Source organism: Osmia bicornis, chromosome 1 (assembly GCF_907164935.1).
Source record: "Osmia bicornis bicornis chromosome 1, iOsmBic2.1, whole genome shotgun sequence".
NCBI lineage: Eukaryota > Metazoa > Arthropoda > Insecta > Hymenoptera > Megachilidae > Osmia > Osmia bicornis.
Window position 1 is genome coordinate 13199378 of NC_060216.1, and position 27192 is coordinate 13226569.

The window sequence follows — 27192 nt, forward strand, 5'->3', positions numbered from 1 at the left end:
AATGCAAATACAACAAGGAACTTGAAAAATATTACAGACATGTTAATGATAAATAATTTTGTATAGTATGGATTAATAAAAGAAAAACCAATAATTCTTCATTAATGCGTAAAGGGATAATCTTTAGAATAAAAAATATTAAAAAATTATTTAATATATCGCCTCCATTAAATTATTTGTAATTATATTTCAACGCTAATCCGTCCTTGCACGCAGGCTAATTAAAGAATAATTTTTTCTGAAAATTTGCGTCATATATCGGAAAATAAGTATTTCAAGTTCACGGACATACGAAAATAAATCATATACGTGTCGATACTTTATCTAGACCAATTAGAGCATTAATAATCACTAAACAAACACATAAATAAAAGTCACACGACGTCTCTATCCTTTAGGTAACTAAAGCGTGCATTGTCCGCCATGAGATAGCGCGCTTAATAATTAACAAGCCTGTATGAGCAGCATCGATGAATGAATCCTGTTGCGCAGACCGGTAGCTTTCATTGTAAAAGCTACTGTATAGTCATCCCAGGGGGGTTCACCCCAAAGCATGCTCCCTTTTCCCTAATTTTTGCTTGAAACTTCCAACCCAAGAAATTATTCTTAATTACAGATAATCGACGAAGATATATTGGAAAATATGCAAAAGAAATATGTTTTCGAAAGGAAAGCGACGGTCGGTAAAAGCTAAAGGGAGCAGGCGTGGACCGTGGGTTCGGGCGTGGGGATGAACTGTACGGGGAAGGCGAGAGGGAGGAGGACTGGGGCGCTTCCTGTGGTTGGCACTAGCCTAAAAAAGCTCCATAAACAGAATCGCGGCCGAATGTCTTTTCAATGCAACGAAAATGGTGAAGTGTGGGAAAAAGTGGGCATTGAGTAAAGGCTTCGACAGCTCGAACCATGACAGAGGCGTCAGAGGAGTAAGTAACGCCTATGGTACTTACTGACGATTTTTCATGAAATGTCCGTGACTATGGCATAGCTCTTGCACTCTTATATTTATCTTACCTGACAGTTCTGTCAACATTTTCCCCAGCTCTTTTCAAATTCTTATAAATAATCTTCCTCCTCTCCGAGACGTGTCACGTCCAATTTCAAATGTATGTGTTGTCCTGTATCTGTGTAGAGGTGACCGTTCATTCATTAAATCGATGTCAGCGCGTAACATCTGCTCCAACGCGTACTCGTTGTTTTTTCAAAAAATTCAATGATAGAAAATGCAACATTGAAATTTAATAAATCTTTTGATATTTTACTTTCAGTGGTAACTATCTAGTAAGGGTGCGTGCCCAAGTAATGACAAGAGATGATAGCTCAGGTGGTTGGGTACCTTTAAGTGGAGGTGGTTTGGCAAATGTGTCTGTTAGAAGAAGAGCAACTTCCTCAAGTGGAAATGGAGCTGATATTTCTACTACAACTGCCTCTACTACCAACTCTACGCACTCTGTGTCCAATACAGCTGTCCCTAATGCCCAAAGTCACGGATCTTCTAGTAGTTCCCCACCTGGGGGGACTAAGAAGAGGCACGAGTATCTTATTTATGGGAAACGCATCACTGATCAATCAGTAATAAACATACTTAATTATTGTACTTTATCCACTGATTGTCATAAGTATTCATGTGATATTGTTTCCATAGGTTGTCCTTAGCTGTACAATTAAAAAGGATTTTGAATATAATAAGGTAATGCCAACTTTTCATCACTGGAGAACAGGGGAGAAAAGATTTGGACTGACCTTCCACACAGCTGCAGATGCCAGAGCTTTTGATAAGGGCGTTCGCACGGCTGTGGAGGAATTGCTAGAAGGTAAAATTACTTTATTAATAATTCGTTTTATATTTCATTAACTTACTTATATTTTGCTGCTACCTTTTTGTGGAATATGTAAATGGTAAGAACTTCAAATCTCTGTCCATTGAGGCATCAAATTGCTTAAGGAAATTTGTTAATTACAGGATTAACCAATTCAACCTTATGTAATACATTAGATGCTGGTGATGAAGATGTTTTTATGGTACGTATCAGAAATGTAATACAATATAATAATATGTATAAAGTTGAATTCACTTTACACAGACCTTGAATCTACCTGTGGAACCACCAGAGCCGCGTCCATCGTCAGACACCCCCCACGGAATAGTCAGAGTACCCAAGTATCATTCCCAGTGTTCAGAACTTCCTGACTCACACAAACCAATTCACTACATCGGTGGACCATCGATAAAAGCACCACCGTCTCAGCATCCTCTAGCCTCCTCTGAAGATGTTGGATCAGACAATTATTCTTATGTGCAGCTCACCACGCTTAATCACGAGTATTTATATCCCATCATTGGCGATCACAAAGGAGATCCGTTGAACAGACACAATACTAGCAGTTCATTAAAGAAACCAGATATCATAGTGTCTCAGCCTAGTAAGAATACTATGAAACGTAATGTTCGGTTACGGTGTAAACATTGCCAAGAGCTGTACACAGAACAGCACAATCCGAGAGGTTCATGTGAATATGCTCCTGATCCTATCAAAAGGGGAATTGCAAAGATTTCATGTTTATCTTGTGCTCAGGGCATGCTGTATCACTGCATGAGCGATGCTGAGGGTGATTTTGCCCAGAATCCTTGCAGGTGAGTAATATTTATAATGTATTCTCTTTGCTTTCTTTATTGTCTAAGAATACATTATAAATTGTGCAGTTGTAGCACAGAAGAAGGATGCGGACGCAGGTGGTTTGGTTTGGCGTTGTTATCGCTGATCGTTCCTTGCTTGTGGATTTATCCTCCACTGAGAGCTGTTCATTGGTGTGGCACATCCTGCGGGATGTGTGGAGGACGTCACCATCCGATGGAATAACTGGAGGAACCCTTTGATGTCTCTGCTCCATACTCGGTCGAATTTGCTTCGTCCCGTAGCGCCGTGGCCAACGTGTACGAGTGTCATGATCTGAGTATGGGTCGTTGTCAGAGGTATCAAAGGGGCAGACAACTTCCGGTACATGCACTTATCCATCAGCGTCATCTTTGAAATAATTTGTTTTGAGAAAAGAATATGAGCACAAATTATCGCATTTAGCCCTGATACCATGTATATTCCATACATTTTGTATATTTTATTAGCAAAATGCATTGTTTAGTCACATCTGTACATTGAACAATTTCAAAATGGACGTCTGAATGATTGGTCCATTTACGTTATTTGGACTGACCAACTATTTGTGATACATTGTGCACATCGTGAGAAATTCAGTCAAGATATGAGGACACAATTTGTTATTCCCAGTTTGAAAGCTAGCTTTTTGACTCATGTGAAAATGATAAGATTCAATTTTTGCTGCGATTGTGAAACAAGAGAAGCATAGAAAATTTTAAATTTTCATTTTATTATATAATATTATTTATTTTAGTGCTATTTTGTGCTTTCAATGAAATTATTTTTACTTCCTTTTTGTATAATATATATACATTCAAACCCAGTGCTGACAATATTTGTCTTAATATTTCTGAATGATTCGTAATTAGCACAAACTGGTTAAATATTGCATCAAAAATTCAAGAATGAATGTTTGTAGTGAATAATTTTCTTATTATTAAGTCACTTTGTTCTTAAGCTCCTTTTGTACTGTGCTCTTTGTATTTATATAGTTGGTTATTTGTTAAATGGAATTTCATACGCTACTATGTTGGCACAAATACTAAATAATATCAGTATTTACTAGTATCAATTATGCACAGTGAAGATAAGTTTAGTATTTTGCAGTTTGAAATTTAAATTTTCTAAAAATTTGATTTTCTGTTTTTCAATGGATTTTATTGTATTATAGTCTTGTAATATATTAAGAAAATTCTAATTTACGATTAATTATTTTTCTAATTGTATTAGTAATTAGTAGATAGTTCTTTTTATTTTACGATATTTCAATGATATACTTAGAAAATTAAGATAATTTTGCAAGAGGGATGCAGTTGGTTTTTAGCAATAATTCTACTTATTGATCTTCACAAGTTTTACGCACTCAAAAGATCGAAATTTTAATTGTTCTTTTCACAAGCAACAAAGCTTTTAAGATAGACCCAATGGATGGTGTTATAAATGTTGTAGACAATTTTTTCCTTATTTTTAAATAGACTTAGCTTTGGAACAACAAAATAAATTAATTGTTGGATGGCTTATTAAAAAATACGAGCATGGAATATTTTATAAATGTACATAAGGTTCATTATTTAACTATGCCTTATGTTTCTAGTCCTGTAATAAGATAGTAACAACCTACTTTTAGTTCATCTCTTATATCAAAATTTTTCTATGCTTGAATTAGGTTTTCCACAGCCATGCAGAAGATGTAAATGTAATTCAATTTCGACTATATGTTCCACCATATAATGCCAGTCAGAACTTATTTTTGCAAAATGTAAAACAATTTTATTTAAAAATTGATCAAGTGTGTAAATATTAAATTGTTTACTGCCATAGAGATCAACAAACATTTTATCTTTATCGATTCAAAGTATTCCACTGAAACTGGTAGACAGTTTATTTCTGTATAATTGCGACTAAGTACAAAAAGAATTATTTTTCAATAAGTCCGTTGTGATGCCTCATACCAAATGAGAAACTATACATGTAATCATCTTGACAGATGTAATTTTGTATGACATTGTATGACTGTACTATTTAAATTCATTGAATTATGAAGCATGAATGTAGAATGTGTCTATAATTATAGTGATCAATAATGGACAGAAAATATAAATAAATATAGTTTGTATGATAATTATATGACAATGTTGGTGATAATAATTATCGACACAGAGACAAAGTGTGCGAGTTTGCGTATACGAGGGGAAGTATGTACATTTAGAAGTAACTGTGAATGTTGTCAAACTGGGAAAAAAGATGTATAATGGTGCCTGCCAGAAAGTGGAGAAACGTGCAAAACGCATTGATGGCAGCGCTTACACGTGAAAAATACTTATAGGATATTTTCACTAATAATGTAAATGCTGCAAAGGCTAACAAATACAATTTTAATTCACAGATTCATTATATCATAAATGTTTAAATCTTGTATCATTGTAATTAAAAGATATGTATCATAATCTAAATGTATAAGAAATAAATATATTGTACCATGACAAAATATCATATAAATCAAGTTTGTTGTTCCAAATGTTTATGAAATACAGTAAAATACTTTCGGAAAATGTTTTTTTAAATTGAAGACTATAACTACATATGTGGTGTAACATTTGATCCATATTATACATATCTAGTTTTTATATTTAATAAAACATAAGTTTACAATTTTATTAACTATACAAGGATTTGGGGTAAATCTACATGAAGAAACGAGTTGAAAATTTATTTAAACTTCGCGCTTTTTTTAAATATATTATTGCCCTCTGGTGGTAATAGAAGAATTAAAAATATAATTTTTGCGCCCCTTGCAGGGAAAAACAGAAAGCTCATTTTCGTCCCTTACGCTAGGTGGTGCTACATACTTCTGGCGGCTTTTTTAAAAAAATAACCAAATTTCAACGTTGATTTACTGCTGACTGAAGTCTTCTATGAATAAACGTCACTCTACATCCTTAATTCATTTTTTGATGTAGATTTTATAAAATGTTAATGTGCAGCTGGTGCATGACCATCTACATAGAAATTCCTTGTTGCTTGTGGCAATTCTAACTCTATACCATCCAATTCTTTAGTTAATATAATTTGACATCCTAAAAAATAGAAAATTATATTCTAATAACTTATAAAATTAATATATGGTGTTGGTGTTTGTACCTAATCTTGAATTCTCTTTCAAAAATGGTGCTAAATCTAATAAATCTTCCTCTTTCTCTTCAGCTAAAGGAAGTTTGTCCGTATAATCAAAGTGCACATATACATGGCAGGTAGTGCAAGCTAGAGATGCTTCACAAGCACCTTCCATTTCAATTCCATATCTATGAGCTAGATACAAAACATTATCACCCACTTTTCCTTTCACAGGAATTCTTTTCCCTGTTTTGTCAATAAAAGTCACATTTACTCTAAAATACAATAAACCAGATGAAAACTAATTAAAATTTACAGTTTTAATGTAATACCTACATATCAGCCTCTGACTTGGGATCCTGCATTTCGTACTCCCCATGAAAGTTATCTAAAAAACATTTATCATTGAAGACTATATATCTCTTTACATTTTCACCAAGCAATATTTACATTTTGAGGTATGAATGTCAAGATTTGGTATCATTATTGACTGATTGAGTGGCAGTAATGACCTTTTTATCATGTGCCTCCAAATAAATGCCATTTTTTGACGTCTTTCTGATTTTTATCTTCCCAATGCTACGATAACGCAGGCCACATGTTACAAATAAATCTCTACCTTCATTGATTGCAGCAGAGAAAGGTCAAAATTTTAACCTTCAAGGTTATGTTCGACCAATTTTGCTTAATATTGGACAAACCATTTCTAATCAAATTAAAGAGAAAAGCAATTATTAATATACTTTTCTTTTTATTTATAATTCATTAATTCATGACTTTTATTGAGAATTTCTTAAAAATTTGGATTTAGTGTAGGGAATATTTAAACAGTTGGTAGCACTTGTTGCACATTTGTCGTCTGAAAAGTATGATCTCTTCTGCATCGAGGTATACATCTATGTTTCATATGACAAATACATTGATCATCGCCTGAATTGACAGCCCACAAGTACAGTGATCGAAGCGTCCTGTTTTTTGATAATATTTCTTTATCGTACGAGTTTTAAGGACTTTAGAAAATTGCTAGCGATGCAATGTATCAAGTTTTCATCAGTGGATACCGTTTGGCCGAGGTGTCACACGGCAAGCCCTATTATGTTTATTGCATCGAAGTACTGGAGCCAGAAACTGGTACTCGGTATTATATCGAGAGAAGATACAGCGAATTTAGTGCATTACATCGCACGGTATGTGTATTTCAATTTCTAATTTTTTTCTAATTCAGAAAACGGATCATTCCTGTATTTTGAAGAAGAGAAAGTAATGTATCTCTGTCCTTGTTCAACACTGCTCTCATTCTACTTTCCTTCCCATTCAGAATCTCATGTATGAATAAACGTGCGCGAACCGTTCAGAAATGCGCGTTATATAATAAGGTGTATTCACACTGCAAATTGCGCATACAAGAAATTCTCAAGTACCGTCTTCAAATTTTAATATGAAGAATCTTTTTCATATTAAAAAAATGTAATGTTAAAGTTTTGAGATGATATATTCATTTTTTATTATTATGAAATTCAAAAGTTCGCGGGTTGTGAACTAGCGCGCGAAAAGCAGGTCCATTTGAAATTTGGCGCTTAGCTACTTTTCATTTCACTTACAATTAGTTTCTCTTATCATTTTTTGTATACTATTGAATACTTTTTAGTATATATATTCTTTTTGTACTGAAAGAATTAAAAATAGATATGTTGCTGTTGGTTTAGAGTGATATTTCTTTCGATAATGGTTGATTACTCATATCACTATATGTATGAGTTTCATCATCGTGTAATGATATACGATTTACGTAGCTGGCGTTCTTTAACACTTAACTCACTATAAAACATACTCGTGAAACTAATGCATTCAGTTAGCACTTTCAAATTCTATAAAAGCGCAGTCGGATCGCTCCAAAGTTGCACACAGAATACTCTTACTCCTTACAATTATTAATAATGTTTCAAATTGTAAGTAATATTTATCAAACCATCACCGCTGTTTTTATTTAAATTAATTTCTGAGCAGTCACAGTAAGATACCTTGTTATTCATTTACATTTAAGAGAAAATTTCAAAATGCTTTTTCATTTTTTACGATTTGATATTTGTTTATAATTGCAGTTGAAAAAGGAAAATGCGGATATTGCTTCGTTTCCGCCGAAGAGGGTAAGAAATTCTCAGCCGAAGGTACTAGAGCAAAGGAGAGCTGCATTGGAATTGTACATCCAGAAAATGTTGAGGCTTTCAGCCACCAAGCAACAGGTTCTCAATTTCCTGGGTATAGAAAGTCGTACTGCCGGTGCATCATATAAAAGGTGTACATTTATTCATTTATGAAACTTCTCCTGACTTTGTAGTTATTTTTATTTTATAGAAGACACTTCATCTTATCTGTTGCTGACCCTGATTTGTTCTTCATACAAAATGACTATTGTCATTTGCATCAGTTATATCATAGTAGGAATATTAATGAAATTTTTTTATAAGAATTTTCCATAAATTTGAAGCTCTAATTTGATAATATTACAAGTGCAATTACATGGTACTTTTCTCTCACGACTTTCCATTACTTTGATATCTAAGATAAATTCCTTTGTTCTAGCACATACAAAGACACAAAGGACACTCAACACGTCCATCCCAATGTCTTTGGTCACCATCCAGTATTATCATTTCAATGTGATCCATATGCTTATCCAGATGGTACATCAAACAGTCTTCCAGATATCGTGATCAGCGGGGTCCTTTTAGGTGTATACAAGTCTTGAGAAGTTGATCATCTTAATATCTCCGCCAAACGTTGATGAACACGTGCAGAAGGAGTAGGTGCTTCCAGGAGAAAAGAGAAGAATCAGAACTGTACAAGATATTCATGTAAAGCATGCCAAGCGAAGATAAATATATTCTCTGCCATGTATTTGAATCATCGTCTCGTTTATTTCGTCTCTGAAGAGAGTTTACATTACTTGTTGCGACATTCATCTTAATTCTATTTAAACGTTATGGATAATCTGGATTGTAAATGTAAATTGTAACTCATAAGCGGATCTTTTGCGTTTACTACCGTTATTCGTGGTGTGTTAGGACACCCAGCAATGATCATTAGAATTCGTTGATGTTGTTCAGCGGAATTATTATAGCCACATGATTTCCTATCAGAATCTCTATTATAAGGGAAAAGGTGTAAAACAGATGAAACCAGGTGTTAATAATCATTTGGTCCACTGTGTGTATGTATGTGTGTGTGTTTGTTTGTGAAAAATAGGAAATCTTTCTGTTGTGTGGCGGCTTTCTGCGTGTAGAAAATGGAGACAACGGTAGTAACATATATGTATATAGCACGGTAGTAGGATCTCCTCTTTCCTCTATGTACAATGCTGTTACCAGTTTATATTATATGTCATGGTAATAAACTGAACAGTTCATATCAAATTGTAATGCATTAAATGTAGAAGTTTCTATGTACAAGCTCCTCTCAGTCTTGTGCGAAGTATTCTGACGATTCTAAGTTCTCCAGCTCTTCCGTTTCCGGTGAACGCCGTGGACCGAACAGCTAGCATAACTATTAAAGTGTATAGGTTGTTACATAAAAATCATGACTGAAAAGTATTATAAAATGGCACTTATGATATATGAAATTAAAGCTTAAGGTCTGAAGAATATTAGTACATAAAGGCTTCATTGATATTCTTAATGCAAAATGACAAGTTCTTTGTTGAAAAATTAGATACTAAGTTTGCTTCGAACGATGAATCATTTAATTTGTATTGAGAATCATAATGGGGCGTTTATGTAGTTATGTTTTTTAAACTTTATGCTTTAAATTGATGTATCACAAGCGCTATTTTGCAATACCCTTATGTCATAATTTCATTCTCAAATTTTCTATCACCTACATGTTATGCAACAACCTAGTGACTGAATTCATGGGATCCACCAACGACCCATCTATGGGTGCATAGTTATGAAATCTTCTGTTCTTCGTCCTTTCGTTGCGCGTCGAGCAAATGGGCGAACGATTTCTTCACGAGACATATATTGGAAGCTTATTGCCCGTATGTGGCAGTTTTCTTAAACCTTCATTCCTTTTTATTCTGTATCAGAAGAAGACAAAGGAACCATGAATAAAAGAAAATGTATGACTGTAGCTGTATCGATTACTTCTACGTGTATGCCGTTCGCTTACGTCAACAGGACTCCAGCTACTCTCTAATTAATATTAATTAGGACTACGATATTATGTACAGAAAACGCATTGCATTGGCACAGCAAACATGTGTGCCTGGACTGCCATCCATTTCAATGTTTGTTAAGTTTCAACACACTATTAGTACAAGTACTTCCATAATCTCTTTCTTTTTTAAATTGTTAATTCATTTGAATAGAACATGGCTTTCTTCTATTCGGATTTCATTCTTTTCTTTGAATTGCCTAAATTCACTGGGATATTATGTACATACATGTCCCATCAGGATTAAGCAGGTAAGTACTTTAATCATTTTAATACTAATACCATCTTAAGTATTCTTTTTAAAAACTTAATTTAATTCCTGTAATAATTGCGAAAGAGAAATAATTTTTTTCAGACTAAAACATGATTCATTTAGTAGGTGGAAACTATTTCAAGATAACATTAGATGAAAATTAGAGTTATCAACGCGTTATTCTTATCAATGATAGCACTATAGCATTGATAATACTATAAAAAAAAATAATTCAGACAGAGTGATAATTATATTTAAAGATACAGTAACTGATATTTAAACTCAGATTATTATTGCTGTAAAATCTAACAAGTCCACGTTTCATGAAAAATAATTAAAAATGTTAGTTGATTTTGAAAAATGAAAATAGTGAATAAATGTTGACTATTTTAAGGATACCTTTATTGAAATCATTACAAAACATTAAGAAACATACAATATTACTTGTAATAATCTCAAGCAACAAAATAAAAAAGATCTCATCACGTATTCTCTGTCACTCTTACATTAAAAGAATTACTTGTATAGGACTTGTATGATTTTACAACTTTCGGATATTGAAATTTCCTTTCGCTCTCAAAGTTGCAACATCCAAAATAACTCATTTTGTAAAAATAACTGTTTAATTATTACCAATGATTACTGAAAATGGTTGGCAGTCCAGGTTTTAAGTGGAATGTTGCATTTACTTCACCTAATTAATGCGATCGTAATTTATAATCTAACTGCTAAGCAGGTATGTGCAAGACTAATTTTATTAGACTTATTTTAAGAGAGTTATTGTGGAATCTCTTGAAATTCCTTTTCAGTGAATTCACAGTGAAAAATAAGCAGGGACCAATTTTATTTTCAACCAGTCCATGTTTTCCACTCGAATTTATTTTTAGAAGTTCACAACATTGATAAAATAACAAGAATATTTTATTAAATTTATTCTAAGTTTGAATGCGTGAAATTTTCTTGATATTTATTCTAGTGTTAAATTGCACATACCTGTATATAAAAATCATTAACTCTTCATTATAGCATGTGCAAGCGTTTCTGTATAATGAAAATTAAAATAAAGAAACCTAATTCAATGAAAAATTCTCCTCACCTCCTAAGTCAGTTTGAAACGTTGTAATACTATGTACAATTATTCTTATCGTTTACAATTAAATCACGTAAATACTAATTAAAACGCCTTTGTATACATGTACATCCATAATATGTATATATATATATAACATATTATCTAAATTTAGAAATATTATAGCGTATAACAATCTGCCAATAATATTTATGTATGTATATATATATATATATTTATAGAATTTCTCACAAGGTACCTAAGTTGGATGCTTTTCTTTTTTTTTTGTATAATATAAACATCGTATCTGTAAAATATTTATCCCGAACACCCGGTTTGTTTAAACAATTTTTTTTCTTTTTTCTCGTCGTTTGGATACACGAGATTTACACAGGTGTTGGGCGTAATTTTAATTAAAAAAAGATCCCGGGTCTTTCATAAAGACCAACGGAGAAAAGTGTGTAATTAGCTGCCTCTCTTGTTAAACATCATCTTTCACTCTCTCCCTCTCATTCTCGTAATACATATTTAAAAAAAAAATATATGTATAGTTTTTTTGTATATACGGTGTATATATATATATATATATATATGTGTGTGTGTGTGTGTGTGCGTGTGTGTGTTATAATGAAAATGCGGTTACACGTACAACTGGATCACTTTGAGTGACATATACATTCATGAGAGAAAAGTATCATTAAATGACGTTTATAACATATCAAATTAAACCTTGAGATTCACCGAAAATTATTATGGTAAAAGGTAAAAATCTAATAAGAATTCATAACTTAAAAGTATTGCGAATTGGTACTTATGATACATTAAAATAAAGATTAATACTTTAAGAAAATAGATGTATAAAGAACTCATTGATATTCTTAATACAAGATGACTGGTTTCGGATTGCAACGAACAATTCTTCAAATTTTGTGATCTAAAGTTCTGGAACAGTTTCATGACATAAAATTATCACAACATGGCAGTTATGATCAGCTTTGCACCAAATTAAAGCTTAAAGTACATACAACAAAAATGCCTATACAGAAACGTCACTCAAAGTATTATAAATACCCAAGTGTACGTGTAAATATTAATTAATATACCACTGCTGTCCGCGGTGACGAGTAGCGTGTAACGAATGATTTCAATGATCAAACAAAAACAATTTCTACGTATTTACACGATTTTCTTTCCATTTCATTCAGACCGTGCCTCGTAATGGTCGTTTCTATATAATAATAATACTACGTTTCCTCTTGATTCATGACCGATCTAATCCTCGTGTATTGTCCATCTGAACGCTCAATGACAATCAGTGAAAATCGATGATGTCTATGTTCTTATTAGAATCTGGGGCGGCAGTGATGATTTATTAGTAGTTCAACGTTTGTTTATTAAGAAAGAGAACAAAAAAACTTAGAAAATCAAAATTTCATTTCTTCCTAAGGTACTCTCGATCTACATCTCTTCTTTGTTCTCTGAAAAATCTGGGACAAACGTTAACCGCTACTTGGCAGGCACTCAATCCGCGTTTAAGCTGTAAAGGAAGTACACGCCCGGCTATTGTACGCTAGTAAGACCGATTTACGCCATTGTCAAAGGCATCTTTTTGCCAAACACGCTTAACACCCCATTCTGTACCGAACTTTCCCGATAATACTCTTTCAAGTGTCTAAGGAATATATCCAAGCGAAAAGAAACTGTCTTCAGATCACACAGTGGAGTCTTATTTCAAAATAAAAATAATGTCTCCCACGTGTTTGTACTACATTTTTAAACAATTAAAGAAGGCTCCACTGTGGAGAGACGGTTTCATTATAAAAAAAAAGAGAGAAAAATCATCATCAGCTCCTCGAAGACAGCACAGTTTCTTCAATTGTTTAATAATGTTTTTCTCTCTCTTGCTAATAACCAATATACTCACAGCACGGCAATAAGTGCACAACAATACTCGGATAAGTCTTACACATTAGTCTTTTAGTTTCTCTCATACTCATTCTCTCTCACTCTCGCTCTATTCTTAAACGAAACGCATTAAATGAGGCACTTGCCCGAATCTATACCAGCCATATTATCTCCACCGTTTCCTGTTTTACAAGATCTGAAATTTGCCAACAATTAATATACGGAAGGCACGCCTCGTCTCGCGCGAATGCTTCAAACCTCCATTTTTCTCGAGGCAATACGTTTCTTAAAATATCTTACAATTATTTCTCGTTATCATTTCGATACTATCGTTGATTTTAAATGATGATTACTGAAGAAATGTTTTATATATTAGATTACTGCAATTATTAGATGTCTGAAAATCTAGTATGATTTGATGACATAAAAGTATTTCAAAATGATACTTATGCCACATGAATTTTTTTTAGTTTAAAGTTTAAATAAAATTAATGTACTGTCCTTTTAGAATAATCTGCCAAGACAAATTCTTTTTATCCTCGTTAGATTGATTTTAGAGAGCACAGACCATGGAGAAAGATCCTTGATATTTAAGTAGATCATAAAATAGATCTTTCTAATGATCCAACGCCGTTGCATAATAAAAAATAATAAAAATTTAGAAGCTAAAATGGAAAGGATTGGGGTCAAATGAGTTATATCCTCTTCATCAATTACCATTCAAGAAACGTAACCTCGAGCCATGAATCTTCGTCTTGTTTAAATCACCGCAGTCCTAAGCACCTAAGCAGGCCACTACGAACACAGTCTCCTCAGATCGTATCACATAACACACCTCCCATCATCGTTGTCAATGTCCCCTAATAATCTCCCATTGCCGTACTGCTGAGAAACGGAAAGGAAGAACGCTCGAATTCCGTTTAGAAAACTTCGTATCTAGCACAAGATCTGTCTCGAAAGGATATACACCTTTAAAAAAATAGTGTTCGAAAGCGCGCTTGTGTGTCTATTCAAGTCCGATAGATCTTTAAACGATCCACCAAATACTGAATCCTCCGTTTAAATCCGAAGAGAGACAGCCTTTGTCACTTGCGCGCCTCGTACGTCAATCCCCGCCGGAAGAACATCGATCCAGCTCCGACCACGCGTTTCTTCCGGTAGTAACTCGAGTTTCTGAACAATCTATCCTCTCCCTCGGCCATCGACCTGGACCTGGGCGGAGGGGTACGTCTGGTATCGTACTGACTGGCTACGTACATGATCATATCATTGAAATTAGGAAGAAACTGAGGATTGAACAGTGAAAGGATCCTCTCGTTGAACTCCCGAGGGTCACGTGTGGGCACCATGTAGTGATCCCTCGAAGTATCTGTTCGATTGAAGTCACCGAGCATCCGCTGCCCTCGGCAAAGATCGTCCAGACTATTGGCGCTGCTGCTGCTGTAGTCCTGGAGGCTGACCGCCGGGTCAGTTAAGGCTGTCTCGGTGTAGTCGTACCTTCTCCTATAATCGCAAGGAGTCTCCCTGGAAGCGAGGAACTCGAGAGACCTCTCGCTAGCCACACTCTCGTAAGGATCTTCTTCGTGCCTGGTCAGCTGACTGAGCTGATGAGCGTCTTCGTCGTCGTTACGGTCGTCGGATTCCGCGAGGTCGGAGGAAGAGGAAGAAGAAGAAGAGCCGGAACCCGTCGGGTCCTGCGGCAAGCCTCAAACGGCCCTGTGTCGTCGTCTATATCATATATACGTCTTCTTCACCTTCTGTACGGGTTTGTTCTCAGCGGAAGAGTTGGCATTCTTGCCGTTCGGATTCTTCGGCGGCACGTTCAGGACCAAGTTGATTGATTTATTATTAAAACCGGGGGATTCCGAGCTCTCCGTCAATCTGTTCAACTGTTGCCGTTGCTCGGACGGTTCTGGATAGGGAGCGCCTCGGAGCCTCTGGGAGAACCAGAAGCCGGAAGCGAAGCCGGCTACCAGCGAGAAGAAGCAAGTTCCTATTAGCGCACCGGTCAGTGTCTGGGCTGAGTACACCACCGGGGTCGCGATCACGTCTGCAACAAAATCTGTGTTAGCTTGGGTCCTAAACGGTATACGACGGACTCATTGCTTCTTGATCGTAGGGGAGATCCGTGGGGAGAGACAGAAGCGGGGGAGGTCTTGGTGCAACTAGTTACAAACAAGGTGTTAGGACACAGAGAATGAAGCGAGACGGGGACCGATGAGATGATTACCTTGAGGCTCGTTAGCTCGTGGCTGCGTACGACCGTACTGATTTTCCCGATCCAGCTCGATGACGATTTCATTGTCCCGTTCATCGGGCTGCTCCCGACCGTTTTCGTGCAGAACCGCTGGCTGCACGGGCTTCGCCATCTCTGAAGCAACATTTCACTGATTTGATGACGGGACACGTGACACAAATGCCGTGACAATGGACACGTTCATTAATATTGATAGTGGAAGCGTTAGTAAACATAATACCCAGAGACACAATAAACTTTTTCACGCTACGGATCTCGTAATTCCTTTGGTATTTGCCATTGAACGAGCATTCTATGTACACAAGCTCGTTAATGTGTTAGTATCGGTGAATGGTGAAAGGGTAAAGCGGTTTGCAACCAAGTCGTCATGGTCAACGAACCAAGAGGGGAGCCATCAGAATGTGCTTTTACTGATCTAGCTGACCGATACGAAGACTATGGGGAGCTCAGAAAGGATTTACGACTTTACTATTCATTCTAAAGCTGGATTCGGAAAAAAATCCTCACTTTTCCAGGTAGATTATGAATTTTATTCATGATTCAATGGTTATGAGAACGTATTTTCCTGAAAAAAATGAGAGAAACCAAAGCCTGGATTTGAACTCACGATCTTCACATTTGAAGTTAAACACCTAATCAACTTCACCCTTGTTGATTCACCAAAATCCCTTTTACATATTTGACAATAGGAAGTATTATTTTTTAATTTCAATAGTTGTCTGCAGGAATTTCTTTAATAGCAACAAGTATGACTCGTTACATCTGAGATTTTCCAATTGGACTTTCAGCTTGATGCACGCGACGCTAGATTGCAAAGGATGCTTCTCTTATGCCAGATTACGTGTGAGTACCTTTAGCCTTAAGAGGGCAACTTTCTTTCGACGAGAGCTGCGTAAGCGTGGCAGGCCTCTCAGATGAAACCAGCCTCTTTTCATGCAATTTCGTCTCTCGTGGATAATTCACGTCAGCCCGATAAAAGTGTAGTAGGTCAAATTCGTTTTCGAACGTTAAGCACACTTTTGCGATCGGTCTCGTGAAATCCAAGTGGCTGTATTACTACCCTTTAATTACTCGACATTGACGCCTTTCGTTTAGCACAGAGATTTTCGTAACTTCAGTATCAATCGATTTCTATTATTTGAAATTTTGATGGGTTCTTAGCTTTTTATCTTCTATATATACATACACACACACTCCGGCTTCGTAATTTAATAATGAATGAAAATTGGTAAAAACAACACAATTTTAACTTCATTTACGTCGAAGAGGATTCTAGGTCGACAAATTACATGAAAATTCTATTAACCGAATTGCAAATTTATCTCTAATTTAGGGATAAATATACACAAATACCCAATCCATCTACTGTATGAATAATTCTTTGATTTGAATAAGATTCATTATAATTTTTTAATAACACGCCAACGAGGTAATTATTTTCAGTTACCGGTCTATAATTATATCCACCAAGATAAATGTTCTATAAAACGTCCATTTAAAAGTGGACAACCACTTTTGTCAGGCGACCGCAAAACCGCGAATACTATAGAAATCGATTTTCTCGTAACAACTGCTTTTGGCCGTCATTCGTTTCTGATTTTCTCAACGGAGAAGTACAGTTGCTCGTTAGAAACGTATCACACGATGCAAACCGATACACATAAACTTCAATTTATCCTCTGACTACAGTTGTTGTACACCGTGTCGAATGCCATAAATTGATTCCAGGATACATTTGCATCGGACACCGATACCTCCTAGCTATCGCGTATCTACATACCTTTCACAGTGTCTAATCGAAAGAAACGGATCATCAATACCCGACCATAACATGCTATTATAACTCAATTCAATAATTGAATCATTGACCTGGAACGTGACAGATATCTATCTATATGGCGAGATATGTTTAAACTTTCACCAGAGGAATATTTTTTTAGGGGAATTTATAGAAATATCAGAGATTCGAATTTGAGATATTGTGGGGAATTTTTACATTGGGTTTCTGGATTCCATACAGAAATGAAAGCAACGTTCATAGATATTTATAGTTTACATTGAAAAATTCCAATAATACACAGGAAACTTTTAAAGTTTCTTTATTCTATGGAAAATTATAATTTAATAATTAGAGAAACCCATGAAAAAAATGGGAGTGTTATGACCTGGATTTGAACCCAAGATTTTCGAATTTGAAGTCAATTACCTTACCAAATTTGCTACTGTCACTTTATCAATATTGCAGTTTTAATAATTTCTTTTATAGAACCGTCATACGTCATTTCCTAATATTTTTAATATAAAAACTTTGAAACGTCCTCGTTACATCTATCAACGTCGTTCAATCGTGCAATTTCATTTTAATCGTGTATACAGGGGCGAACGTGTCGTTGTATTGGATGCGAATTTGATTACGTTGGAAAATTGATGGCGGTCGATAAGTCACGTGAAATATGGATATGTTGAAGTTTATAAGATCCCTTCGCTCGTATACACTTCCCTGTAAATGCAAGTTTGAAGCAGATCGTCCACGAAGAAATAACGTGCTATCTCCTCGTGACGGAAAACTCGGTAGAAACGTTTCTCCTCCTACTCCTCCTCCTCCTCCTTCTTCGCGATGCGATGTCTCTCTCGACAGAATGGCGAAAGTAAATTCGAACCGAAGAACTTTTAAATCGTCCGGGTAAATTTGAGACGGGTTCGGAAAGAATTTCCTCCATTTAACGAGTGAACTCCCCGGAAAAATCTGATGGAACTGAAGCATTTCAATCTCCACTTTTTCGCTGGATTTTTGATTTTGAATTTTTACCAAGTCGCTTTTCATTCTTGCTGGTACGATGGAATTTCTAATTTCTTTTACTGGCGGAATGGAATTCTGAAGTTCAGCAGATTCTTTTCTCTCTGAGAAGCAGTGCATGAACTCTTCGGTAAGTAAGATAAAGTTGAGGAATCGTGCCATTCCTACTCTTCAAATTCTATGCCATGTTTCAAGTATTAACTTTCTGTTAAGTTGACATAAAAAGATAAGCTACTTATATAAGTATTCTGTGAAAATTTACTTTCAAGAAGCTTTGAGGATTTTTAAAAATAATTATTGACCAAGAACGTTAAATGAGATTATCCATTGTTACAAAGGAGCGGAAGAAAAAGAAGATATTAAAGCTCCATGTTATTCCTCGCCACAATGTAATCCGAGTGGCCAAACAGATTCCATAATTAATTTTCACGAGCCACCAACCGCAAGTACGCCAACGCTTTTCCACTAGCCACCTAATTACAAATTTTGTTCCTCTTCGAAGGAATATGACTCGCATGAACGAGCTTGTATTCGGAATTCTACTTGTAATCGTATGAATCACGTGAAAATAGGGGATTTTTGTGTTACAGGTAGAAAATTAATATGTTAATGGCGCAGCGAGGAAATAAATTATATGAATCTTATTCAAATTTTCCTGATCGTTATTTGAAAAGCCCAGAAACAGAACAGAAATCCAAGCTAGCGACAAGTCATCGTCGTACACAAAAGTTGCGCGATTAACCGGATATCAAGCTAGTAAATGTTTTGGACATTGTTCGAGTAGTTTAGGCAAACGACAATTACCTTGCTCGTAACCGCAACCCTTGTGTTTCCCGGTCAAAATGTCCTGGAACAGGGTTTTGTCGGCATCGCTGTCGTGTAGTTTCGTGGACACGGCAACACATAGGTTCTTAATGGCGTCCCATGCACAGTGTGGATCCTGAAGAGCCACGCAAGACGCACAGGTGGCCGCTGCTTGGGCGTCGCAGTGATGAAGAGGAACAGCACGGATTTCCGAGTCAGCAAAGACGACCAATTTGCTCGCTTCCCCGGCCAGGTGAACTACCAGGAGGTCCTTAATCGCTTGTCCTGGAACGTGAATGGAATTAACTGTTTAAATTCCATGAATGGTTACAGAATATCGTTGCTGAGAACCAAACACTATAATTTTGGGGGGAGGGGATGTTGTGACAGAAATGTATCATTAAATGATATATCAAATTAAAGCTTAAAGTTTAAAGAAAAAGACTACTCCTTTAAATATTCTCAATACAAAATGGCCGATGGTGGATTGCAACGAACAATGAATATCAAACGTCTGACAAAACATCATGATAGAAAAATATTATCAAATAGCCTTACGCTACGTCAATTTGAAGCTCATAGTTCATGGAAAATGAACATATAAGCGCCCCATCAATGTTTTTAATGCAAATGGCTGGTTGTCAGTTGCAAGCAAATAGTGTTGTTCCAGATCCATTGTTTGTTTCAACAAAGAGCTATCCATTTTCTATTAAGAATATTGATGAAACAATTATGCAGCGATTTTTATCAAACTTTAAATTATAAATTGATGTGGCATAAGTGCTATTTAGTGACACTTTTATGTCATGAAACTGGAACAGAACTTTCCTGTTAACATAAGTCATTTCCCATCATCGTTTATAATACATTAATTATGAAATTGGATCATCGCATGCCGGGAGCTTATTTAGAAATGGAAAATTGCAAATATTTTTCCAGGTAAAACTTACCGTATTTCAGTACTTGAACGTCGCTAACGATGACCTGGCCAACGTTGCTTAGGGAATCCGGTGCGCGAGTGTTAAGCGCTTTCAGAACTCGACCGTCGTCTATGAATAATTATGAAATTATGATAATTAAATCCATGGAAGGTGTAACAAATTACAATTCCAAGAACCTACCGGTTCCTACATAAAGAATGTCATACGCCTTTCCGTCCAGAGCTTTTACCTGAGGATCCACCGCGACTTTGGTGAATCTGTAACTGAAATTAAAATTCATAATTAGCATTTCAGAACGTTAATTAACCACGGTTTAAAAAAAGAGGACTCACTTGAAGCTGACTTTAGTCACGACGGGCAAAGCGAAAAAGGACTGGACAGCGTCGTCCATGAGGGGATGCGCTTTAACAAAATTCACCGTCGCGTCCGGAAGTGTCCTCGAGTCCTTCACGCACGCACCGGGTCTGGGTTCCGGTACGTTCTTCGAAAGCACCCGAAGCCAATTACTGTTGATGGTTTCCTGTTCCTTGAACGCACCTTGGAACACTTCTAGGACGTTCTTCATGGAGAAAGCACAAACGGCCGAGCCTCCGATCGAATTCACAGGGGTCGTAAACACCCCATAAACCAATCGGGCACGCTCCCCCGCGTAAACACCTTCCGTGACGTCGCTCGTTGACTCTGAAATAATTGCGAATCGCTCGATAAGGCTGTAATTTAACGGGTTGTTTGAAAAACTTCTAAAGTTACAATAAAAAAGGCACCCCCTCATTTTATTCACTGTTTCATCGAACACGAATTACTCGTTCTTTGCTAATGTCCGACGAAGAATAGCCGCATTAATTCTTTTTTACCCTCGTTCGAGCGGAATTAACGAGAAGGTGACAGAAAACTTTCGCCACGTTTCCTTTCAACGCCTTCCATTCAACCCTTCTCGCTCGGATTACGTTATTGTTGCCAGAGAATTTTTAATATTAATGACCATAGGACACTGGTCCCTTTTACGGGCCATTTGAAACATAACACTGATTTTAAAGTTAAAAATTCGATCACGAGATATCGCGTGCGTATATCTTCGCACAGAGTAATCAAGCCACTTCGTTCGCTTCTTCGTTAGCAATTATTACGCTAATTACATTTGGTAATTGTTTTTGGTTACAATTCACCGTTTAATTACCACCTTTGAAATTATGATCTAAATATAAATTGGAGAGATTCATCCACTTGATTTCGCGTTAATTAACAATATACTAGAGGTGATTTTCAATTAAAACTAGATATCTGAAACTGATCCATGGTAGGTGATGATTTTCCACCCCATTATAATTGATATTACATCGTGGTCGTTATACGGTACGAATTAATATTAACACCTTATTATCAGAGCAGGTAATTAACATTAGAATTTCTCGGCATGCAACGAGCAATTATCGGGGGGTCATTTTTATACACATGTGATTTTCGTCAGGGAGCTGATAGAAAATTGTTATAACTTCGTAATAACCGTTAATTAACAATTCTTTGACCGGATTTGAACGGTCGAATAAAACAGCCGTGAAACGTCGAGAAAGGTGAGGACATTTTGTAAGAGTTTCCTCCCGGAAGGAAAGTGAACGGTGTCCAGGCGTAGAAACGTTAAAGAGAATCGTGTAATTAGAAATTTGGAAGTGATCAACGCGGTGGAAATGCAGCGACTTGGCGAGTGCAAATTGTTGTTAGTCTCCGTCAAAGCTGGGGGGTGGAACAGCAGCTTTTACAAAGTATCGTCCCGCTTACGGGAGCAGTTTCTAGTAAATACTCGGCTTGCTTTAATAAAGCTGCGGATCCTTGATCACGAAAACACTCGACCAGATGAATAGACAGGAGAAGTTGAGAACGTGCCACTGCTGTACTAATTGCGGCACCATCTTCCTATCTTAAAATATTTTTTTCTCTCCCAATTCTAAAGTCACATTTCCCTCCACTTTTTCGCATCGACGAAAAAGTTTTCATCGCCGTACGTTTTGCTACGCGTGCAACGACTTGGAAAGCATCGTTGACCAAATGTTTGTTTCGGGACGTCCTGTACAAACTTTCCCGTGCAAACATGTTGATTCGGATTGTTCGATTGAAAATAAATGGTAGCACGGATTTCTGGAACGAAACGCGAGGCAATAAGTAGCCGATTCCTATTCAGAAGGTAAATCGATGCTGTATCACCCGGGGCTAAGTTTTTAATCACAATGTACGAAGCATCGTTCAGCTTGTTTGTTTCATGGAATTTTATTTTTTTGTCTTCAACAGAAACGGATTAATTTCAATAAGCTCGGCATCGAAGTTAATACGCTATAAAAGGCTGGGTTTATTAAGCCCTCCGGATGAACGTTTTCACAGAGGGTCAAAATACACGCTCGACGATTCGTTTGAAATTGACTTCGAATATATCCTGACGGGAAATTACTTATTTCACGAAATTTCTAACTGATGAAATGTGAAAACCAAGAAATAAATATCCTCTTTTCAGAGTGAAATTTTAATTAAGGAATCGTAAAAGATAAATAAGAAAAATCAAAATTAATTTTCGTAAATTATTGCTGGAAAAATCATGAAGTGAATGAAAAATTTGATGATTTGCACATCCTGAAGTATAGGAAAATATTTTTGGATTGCCTTTACCCAACAAAATGGAAGAGTTACAGCTGCTTCGAAATAGCTACTTTTTAAGAGGCTTCCTAAATAGGGTCGTCGTTGTGAGGCTATAACTCCGCCATTTTATTGAGGAATAAAAATTCAAAAATACTAGTGTGTAGCTTAAGATATGCGCAACAAAGTGTATATAACAGATTTTTTATATATTTCATCATTTAAAAAGAAAAAAATCATGAAAGATGAGTAATTTTTCAGTCCTCTTCGTGGTCCGCGCTCCAAAAATGTATTCTATTCATTTTTTTCTCCTTAAATTAAAATTCTTCGCATGATTCTTAATCAAAGAATAAAAATACATTCTTGTATCAATTTCAACAATCAAGAAATCAACCTTAATCGTCCCAGGACCCTTTGCAACCAGCCAGTTGGATGGCAAAGGTGATCCCATCAGTTCTCCAGCGAGTACTAGTTTATTTCCCCATGAACCTTTTTATCCGGCAATCCGTCTACATTTCCCGGTGCTCCCGGCCATTTTTTCTTGCAACGGTCGTCATCTGGAAAGGGCAGAGGGTGGTAGGATGAGACAGACGTCGAGGGAGGTGGGTTGTCCGAGCAATCGGTGGATATAGCATCCCGGACCTGCGATTTGGCAACGATCCACAGTCGGCTGAAACCAGCTGGACCGTAGCCAACTTTCCTTCGGCCGGATAGGGATTTCAGTTCGATGTGCGGCGACAATATTCTACGTTTATACGAGAACCAGCCACATCCCCGTTCGCCCCCCTTTTTCCTACCCCACCGCCATCGACCCTATGCGCTTCTGTCCCTATCCAACGTTGACGTTCGATCCTGCGGGTCGTCGGTGAGCAGCCATTGTGTTCCGCACTCGAAGCTGCTGGTTCATTTCGCTGCTCCATAGGCAACCGAAGCGACTTATCGAGTGACGAAGCACACCGAGAAACCGAAAACCGCTGAACGTGCCGGTGAATACCTATCTGGCAGCGCGACACGCTGATTCCAGAGTTGGGACAGGGGGATGATGGCGGCATGGGATCTTCTTTTGGGTTCATTGATTCTACTGTGAGTTTCGGAAACCTTAAAATCTTCAGGTATTTTCAATTTGTTCGTTTGGTCACATCCACCACTATCTTAGAGTAAACATTACGCGTCCGTCTTCAGGCGACAAGGATTAGATCACAACACAAATTAAATTAATTAATACTTGGACTATGGCTCTAACGTTTTCAGCCTGACATCTCATGATGTTATCACGTTATTTGCTTGATGTCGATAGTGTGGAGTTTTCTATGGGGTTGATGTTCTGAAGGCTTTTCAATCGATTAAAGTGATTACGAGTCAATAAAGTATCAATCAATCTCCCTTCCCCTTATTTTTCCATTAAAAGCTCCTATGCATAATAATTTAAACGAAATATACTCTTCATTAATGTTACAAACAGAAAGCATTGATGTAAAATGAAATTCTTATTCGAATACAGCCTTCAATACGTTTAATCGAACACTTTTACATTCAGCTGATTCGGTTTGCAAGCAAACTGAGTTTTTCAGTTATTTCCGTGTTCCGTGGTATCGGTGGAATTTTATCCGGAAAATTGTTTCAATGCGAAAACACAAATCATCTGCCAATCAGTTAACAATGTTGGCTTTCCTGTTGTATGTTAACAGACAGTTGTATATATAAAAAAATATATTTTTAGTAAAAAAAAAAGGAACTTTTGTTCCAAGTATTTGAGTCAGTTAAGCTCAGCAACAGTTTAGTGGCACTCCATCGTAGCCACTCCGTGTCATAACAAATTCATCATTCCTCGTTGAATTAACGCTTGACCCATTTCGACTTTGAAAATTCGTTGATTAAAAACTTTGTTTATGACACGTGAGTGACCATTGAAAACGGAAGCCCGTTCTCTCGACGGCCCTTCGGAACGATACAATTTTAATGGACCGAGTGGACACGTGTATTTGACAATTGAACCGTTCTTGATTGCCTTACAATTTCGCGGAATCTTCAATCGGAGCAAAAGAAATATCGTTTACCGTTCAATTCGTTATTTGCATGACGCAGCAGAAAAGCTGGAAAATCGACGAAGTACGGGGTCCTACGACGACCGTCGGAATGATAATGCAATAAGTGGCGGTGATAAGGGGGAACTAGTTTGGCCGGACGAAAAAGCCCGTAGAAACGAAATCGGTGGGTCAGCAACGTGAAATTGCTGAGCAGAAAGCATGGAACGACGGAAAAGAGCAAAGAGGAGTGTAATGGATATTGGATGAGGTCGAACGTACAATCAAATCCGTTTTCCTCGTCACCTTATCGTTAAGTCATAATTGCACATCGCGGATACGATCGTTTTCACGCTCAATGGGAACTATTAAAAGTAGTCGGAGAAATGAAATCATAGAAGTACAGAGTGTCTTATCTATGGGGTCGTTGAATCCCTCCCAATGAAATATAATATAATGTACATAAAATTAATATGGGTTTAAGTCATCACTTTGCTGCATTTTAATTTCTTTAATAAATACAGCCCTCTAAATTTTATGATCATTTATACTTTAATAACACGGTCCATTTTTATCTCTCAATCTACTTCAACTTTATTTTTAATTTTAATCTAGAAAAATTGCCCTATTTTAATATCTTTTCCATTTGAAAAATTAATCTTGTAATACTGAAAATTGGAACTTTTTCTGACACTTAATAATTTTTCCTATCTTCATAAAACCCAGCTAATACTTCTGAATTTTTATTTCAAAAACTGTTCACTCAATCCACTTCAATTTTTTTAAATTTTAATCCAGAAAGATTGCTCTATTTTAGTAATATTTTTTCCATTTGAGAAATTGATTTTGTAATATTGAAAAATGTAAAACTTTTTCTACTACCCAATAATTCTTTCCTACTTGATAGCAAAATTGTTTGAACCCTATATTACTTATACTAAGCGATAGCGTGCAAGGTACAACCCTTTCTCTGTCCATCAGAGACCATAAGAGAAGTGCACTCAAACGGGAAGCCCGGCAAACGTCATATAGCTCTGTCGAACTTACGAGCCAAAAGCACACGTGTATATGCGATGTGTACATGCAGGCATACTCACGTATTTCATTGAAATAGAAAGGGTATTCGCCGGGCACAGAACAGTTGAGCCTCGCTTTCAGGAAGCTCGTCCATCTGTCGCTGAACGCATGAGGTCCGCCCTTGTCGTGCTGGCACACTCTACCCACTCGTGAGTACACTGCCTAAAACACACAAACGACAGTCTTCAACAACTCAATCCTTCAATTCTTTTCATTGTATGCTGAGAGAGAGACTTACCTTGCCACAATTCATGTATTCAACTGCTGTCTCACGGTAGAAGAAGAAGACGTACTCCTCGTAGGCGAAGGAACTAACGAAATTTGGACCTGTCGACATACAAGTTAAATTTCATGACAGAAAAGTTTCGCGAAATGGCAATTCAAGTACATTAAATTAAAGCTTGAAGTTTACTGAACATAATGACATAAATGCCCCTTGGGTATTCTCAGTATAAAATGACTGGTGGTGGATATAGCATTTCGGGTCTTCGCCTGGGTTTTCAAGTTGTTGTTTCTTGGCTCCAAGTGGTCTCCGAACCTTTCATTTGAACGGCAAGAAACCAACAATTTTTGGATCGACAATTGCTTACCTCCGTAACACAGACCAACAGGCAAACTTTCGATACTCGGAAACGGAAAAATCTCTGGAAAATTAACATTGTCCTTTTTTAATAATCACAGAGGTGATTATATTTTATGTACAGCACCGAAGATAATTGATATGTTTAAATATATTTAGACATTTTAGATATTTTTGAAATGAGATTTTTAAAATAAATTGAAATGTTAATTTATTGAACTTGAAACCCAAGTGACGGCACGAAACGCTATGTCAAGTGCAAACGCATAAACCTTTCATTCGATACAATGGCAAAGAACCGAGAAATTTTTCGGATGGGCCCGTTGCGTATCTCCGTATCAAAGGAACAGCCTCTTCAAATGGATACGCAACAGTGATACGATACGGGCGTTTGATACTGGTGGATACCCGGCTTAAGGTGATCGAGCCACTGTCCATTGCGATCCACAATCAGCTATTTTGTGTTAGGAATATTGGAGGGTTGTTTATGTAGTAATTATCAGCAGATTTGAAGTATGTTAAAGTACTTTTATGTCATGAATTTGTACCGGAACAGCAAAAACTTTGAAAATTTCTGCTATGAAGGAAATTGCGATCGATCAAGCATTCGGGGAGATAAGCTCGTAACAGATTACGTAATTTATAGAAAATTTGCATCGTGAACGGTCATAAATATCGAGAAAAAAAAAAAATGATAGGGTAGGATACGGTAAATTGCAGCGCGTAATTTATGCAAAGCTTCTTACATCGTTTAAGCATCATCCACTGTAACAAATACAATAACAAGCGATAAATTTTTCACGTAAAAACCGTGTATCCTGATGGAGAGATACAACTGTTCAAAAATAGAATGGAAATTTGCTGAACCGTTTCGATGGGTTTC

At 36.6% G+C, this 27192-nt stretch overlaps 5 protein-coding genes across 8 annotated transcripts in view; 2 read left to right on the forward strand and 3 right to left on the reverse strand.

The window, feature by feature from the left end:
• The first annotated feature begins 140 nt into the window (after positions 1 to 140).
• On the forward strand, positions 141 to 3825 carry LOC114872805 (sprouty-related, EVH1 domain-containing protein 1). Of its 2 annotated transcripts, none has more exons than XM_029180413.2 (6): positions 141 to 923; positions 1266 to 1569; positions 1643 to 1811; positions 1961 to 2019; positions 2082 to 2632; positions 2702 to 3825. In XM_029180413.2, the coding sequence occupies exons 1-6, from the start codon at positions 904 to 906 to the stop codon at positions 2856 to 2858; spliced, it is 1260 nt and encodes a 419-aa protein (XP_029036246.1). In that variant the 5' UTR covers positions 141 to 903; the 3' UTR covers positions 2859 to 3825. The 2 variants fall into 2 exon arrangements, with proteins under 2 accessions (XP_029036246.1, XP_029036247.1); XM_029180414.2 differs by having other exon boundaries at positions 1994 to 2019.
• Positions 3826 to 5013: 1188 nt separating this feature from the next.
• On the reverse strand, positions 5014 to 6429 carry LOC114872809 (adrenodoxin-like protein 1, mitochondrial). 2 transcript variants are annotated; one of them, XM_029180422.2, is made up of 4 exons: positions 6219 to 6429; positions 6105 to 6156; positions 5796 to 6043; positions 5014 to 5707 (listed from the first exon to the last, which is right to left on the reverse strand). In XM_029180422.2, the coding sequence occupies exons 1-4, from the start codon at positions 6310 to 6312 to the stop codon at positions 5628 to 5630; spliced, it is 474 nt and encodes a 157-aa protein (XP_029036255.1). In that variant the 5' UTR covers positions 6313 to 6429; the 3' UTR covers positions 5014 to 5627. The 2 variants fall into 2 exon arrangements, with proteins under 2 accessions (XP_029036255.1, XP_029036253.1); XM_029180420.2 differs by having other exon boundaries at positions 5014 to 5731; positions 6219 to 6417.
• A 259-nt stretch (positions 6430 to 6688) lies between these two features.
• LOC114872808 (sorting nexin-24-like) lies at positions 6689 to 8672 on the forward strand. The gene is made up of 3 exons (XM_029180419.2): positions 6689 to 6955; positions 7871 to 8064; positions 8352 to 8672. Exons 1-3 carry the CDS (start codon positions 6803 to 6805, stop codon positions 8515 to 8517), a joined length of 513 nt encoding a protein of 170 aa, XP_029036252.1. The 5' UTR covers positions 6689 to 6802; the 3' UTR covers positions 8518 to 8672.
• Positions 8665 to 14913, reverse strand: LOC114872782 (the record flags this gene model as incomplete). The annotated part of the gene is made up of 1 exon (XM_029180374.2): positions 8665 to 14913. A coding segment is annotated over one exon (621 nt), but the record flags the coding sequence as incomplete, so codon positions are not given.
• LOC114872807 (semaphorin-1A-like) overlaps positions 14823 to 27192 on the reverse strand; it is a 125139-nt gene continuing 112769 nt past the window's right edge. Inside the window, exons 8-15 of one of the 2 annotated variants that reach the window (XM_029180417.2) lie at positions 25968 to 26056; positions 25750 to 25891; positions 20339 to 20687; positions 20187 to 20269; positions 20016 to 20114; positions 19066 to 19350; positions 15438 to 15578; positions 14823 to 15257 (exon numbers count right to left, since the gene is read on the reverse strand). In XM_029180417.2, coding sequence (XP_029036250.1) covers positions 14941 to 15257; positions 15438 to 15578; positions 19066 to 19350; positions 20016 to 20114; positions 20187 to 20269; positions 20339 to 20687; positions 25750 to 25891; positions 25968 to 26056 — 1505 coding nt within the window. In that variant the 3' untranslated portion in view covers positions 14823 to 14940. The remainder of the gene's footprint in view (positions 15258 to 15437; positions 15579 to 19065; positions 19351 to 20015; positions 20115 to 20186; positions 20270 to 20338; positions 20688 to 25749; positions 25892 to 25967; positions 26057 to 27192) is intronic. The other variant, XM_029180418.2, reaches the window with a different exon arrangement.

What these genes read in the sequence shown, in the direction of transcription:
- LOC114872808 (XM_029180419.2), top strand. Translation starts at nt 6,803, where the DNA reads ATGTATCAAGTTTTCATCAGTGGATACCGTTTGGCCGAGGTGTCACAC. An exon ending in TTAGTGCATTACATCGCACG is followed by an intron (nt 6,956 to 7,870) that starts GTATGTGTATTT and finishes TTATAATTGCAG; the next exon opens with TTGAAAAAGGAAAATGCGGA. An exon ending in GCCGGTGCATCATATAAAAG is followed by an intron (nt 8,065 to 8,351) that starts GTGTACATTTAT and finishes CCTTTGTTCTAG; the next exon opens with CACATACAAAGACACAAAGG.
- LOC114872805 (XM_029180413.2), top strand. Translation starts at nt 904, where the DNA reads ATGACAGAGGCGTCAGAGGA. An exon ending in AACGCATCACTGATCAATCA is followed by an intron (nt 1,570 to 1,642) that starts GTAATAAACATA and finishes TTGTTTCCATAG; the next exon opens with GTTGTCCTTAGCTGTACAAT. An exon ending in TGTGGAGGAATTGCTAGAAG is followed by an intron (nt 1,812 to 1,960) that starts GTAAAATTACTT and finishes TGTTAATTACAG; the next exon opens with GATTAACCAATTCAACCTTA.
- LOC114872809 (XM_029180420.2), bottom strand. Translation starts at nt 6,312, where the DNA reads ATGGCATTTATTTGGAGGCACATGATAAAAAGGTCATTACTGCCACTC. An exon ending in CCCAAGTCAGAGGCTGATAT is followed by an intron (nt 6,044 to 6,104) that starts GTAGGTATTACA and finishes ATTGTATTTTAG; the next exon opens with AGTAAATGTGACTTTTATTG. An exon ending in GAAAGAGAATTCAAGATTAG is followed by an intron (nt 5,732 to 5,795) that starts GTACAAACACCA and finishes TCTATTTTTTAG; the next exon opens with GATGTCAAATTATATTAACT.